This window comes from Haemaphysalis longicornis, unplaced genomic scaffold, assembly GCF_048455015.1.
Source record: "Haemaphysalis longicornis isolate Haplotype H1 unplaced genomic scaffold, Haemaphysalis longicornis Haplotype H1 scaffold_13, whole genome shotgun sequence".
NCBI lineage: Eukaryota > Metazoa > Arthropoda > Arachnida > Ixodida > Ixodidae > Haemaphysalis > Haemaphysalis longicornis.
The window spans coordinates 89,641,747-89,643,041 of NW_027526233.1; the positions used below are offsets into that span (position 1 = coordinate 89,641,747).

Consider the following 1,295-nt stretch of genomic DNA (forward strand, 5'->3'; position numbering starts at 1 on the left):
TAAAATCTTTATCCACTACGACTACTTTTGTGTCTATAACTGCAGGATTATCCTCCACAAATGTCGGCAAGAGGCGCGTGACGACACGCTGCTGTTCTGATGATACGAACGCATAAGCCACAACATGCCTCAAACCTGACCCGTGTTGCACAACGTGTACAAAAAGAGGCATGCGTAGCTTATTCGTGCAGTAATGTCGTCAATGAGGACAACTTCTGGGAAAGATTTAAATGCCTGCTGCATCTGTGGGGTCTGAAGAAACAGGATCTGAAGTTCCTTGTGTTCATCTGTGATAAGAATCACTTTGGCTCCATAGTCCTTTTCGCATTACCTTGGCTCCTTTAGCAACTGCACTGCTTCATCCTGGCCCCTCGTAGCACGTTTTAGGTTGTGGATGTCTTTGGCAATGATAGCTTTTCCTGCACAAACGCAAAAGAATATACATTCGCCAAAATAATAGGCGAACATAAGCATGGGAACAAGCTTTGTGGAAAGAAAACTTGTAGCTTAGCAGTTTCCTGCCTCAGCTTCTCCACGATGAGGCTAGGCTGGACATTGAGCTCCATTAGTGGTACAACAAAATTGACCCCCGTAGAAATAAGCTGGCAACACTCTGGGTATGTCTTGTAGATTTCTGAGCTTATTGCATGGTTGTGATCCAGGTTGATCGCGGTGATTTCTAGTTGTTGGGTGGCCTGGCGGCCCGCCAGGACAACTTTGGCTGGGCACTCTTTCTTCCTTTTCCAAAAGTAAGATAAATGTTTTCAGACTAAAATTTCTCTCGCTGCGTCTGGGCATCTCGGTAGATTGACCAGGGCGCGGCATGCACGATGCGCGTACCTTTGATGAGGACGAATCCCAGTCCCCGTCTTTCTAGCTGTTCCACCGTGCTTGCACGCATAGGTCACGTTCCCAAACTTCAACTTTGCATCAAGTCTCGCCAGGCCGCCCGAACGTCTGCAATTAACAACGTCTGCAGTCCTGCTTGCTTTCGTTAGGAACCGGGTGTTTGTTGTTACTTGAAAGTCTCTGAATTTTTGGTCAAACTCGGCGAAGCTATCGAACTTCGCGCGTTGAAAAACCTCCATGGTGACAGCGACACACACGTGCGTGCGCGTACAACGCACGTGCTGAAGGTTGTGCGGCAAGCGAGGAATAACAACCCCACAAGCGGCAAAAATGTCATTGTGTCTTCTGTTTATTGTAGCTATGGCTTCACAGAATGTAAAAAAAAAAAACAGAACGGAAACAAAAATATGACGCAACCTACAGCAAAAAATGAAAAAAAAAACACG

At 46.5% G+C, this 1,295-nt stretch overlaps 1 protein-coding gene across 1 annotated transcript; it reads right to left on the bottom strand.

Annotated features, from left to right (window-relative positions):
• Positions 1-327: 327 nt before the first annotated feature.
• Positions 328-1,088, bottom strand: LOC144163944 (uncharacterized). Its single transcript, XM_077694593.1, has 3 exons — positions 841-1,088; positions 516-738; positions 328-423 (listed from the first exon to the last, which is right to left on the bottom strand). The coding sequence occupies exons 1-3, from the start codon at positions 1,086-1,088 to the stop codon at positions 328-330; spliced, it is 567 nt and encodes a 188-aa protein (XP_077550719.1).
• Between the last annotated feature and the right edge of the window lie 207 nt (positions 1,089-1,295).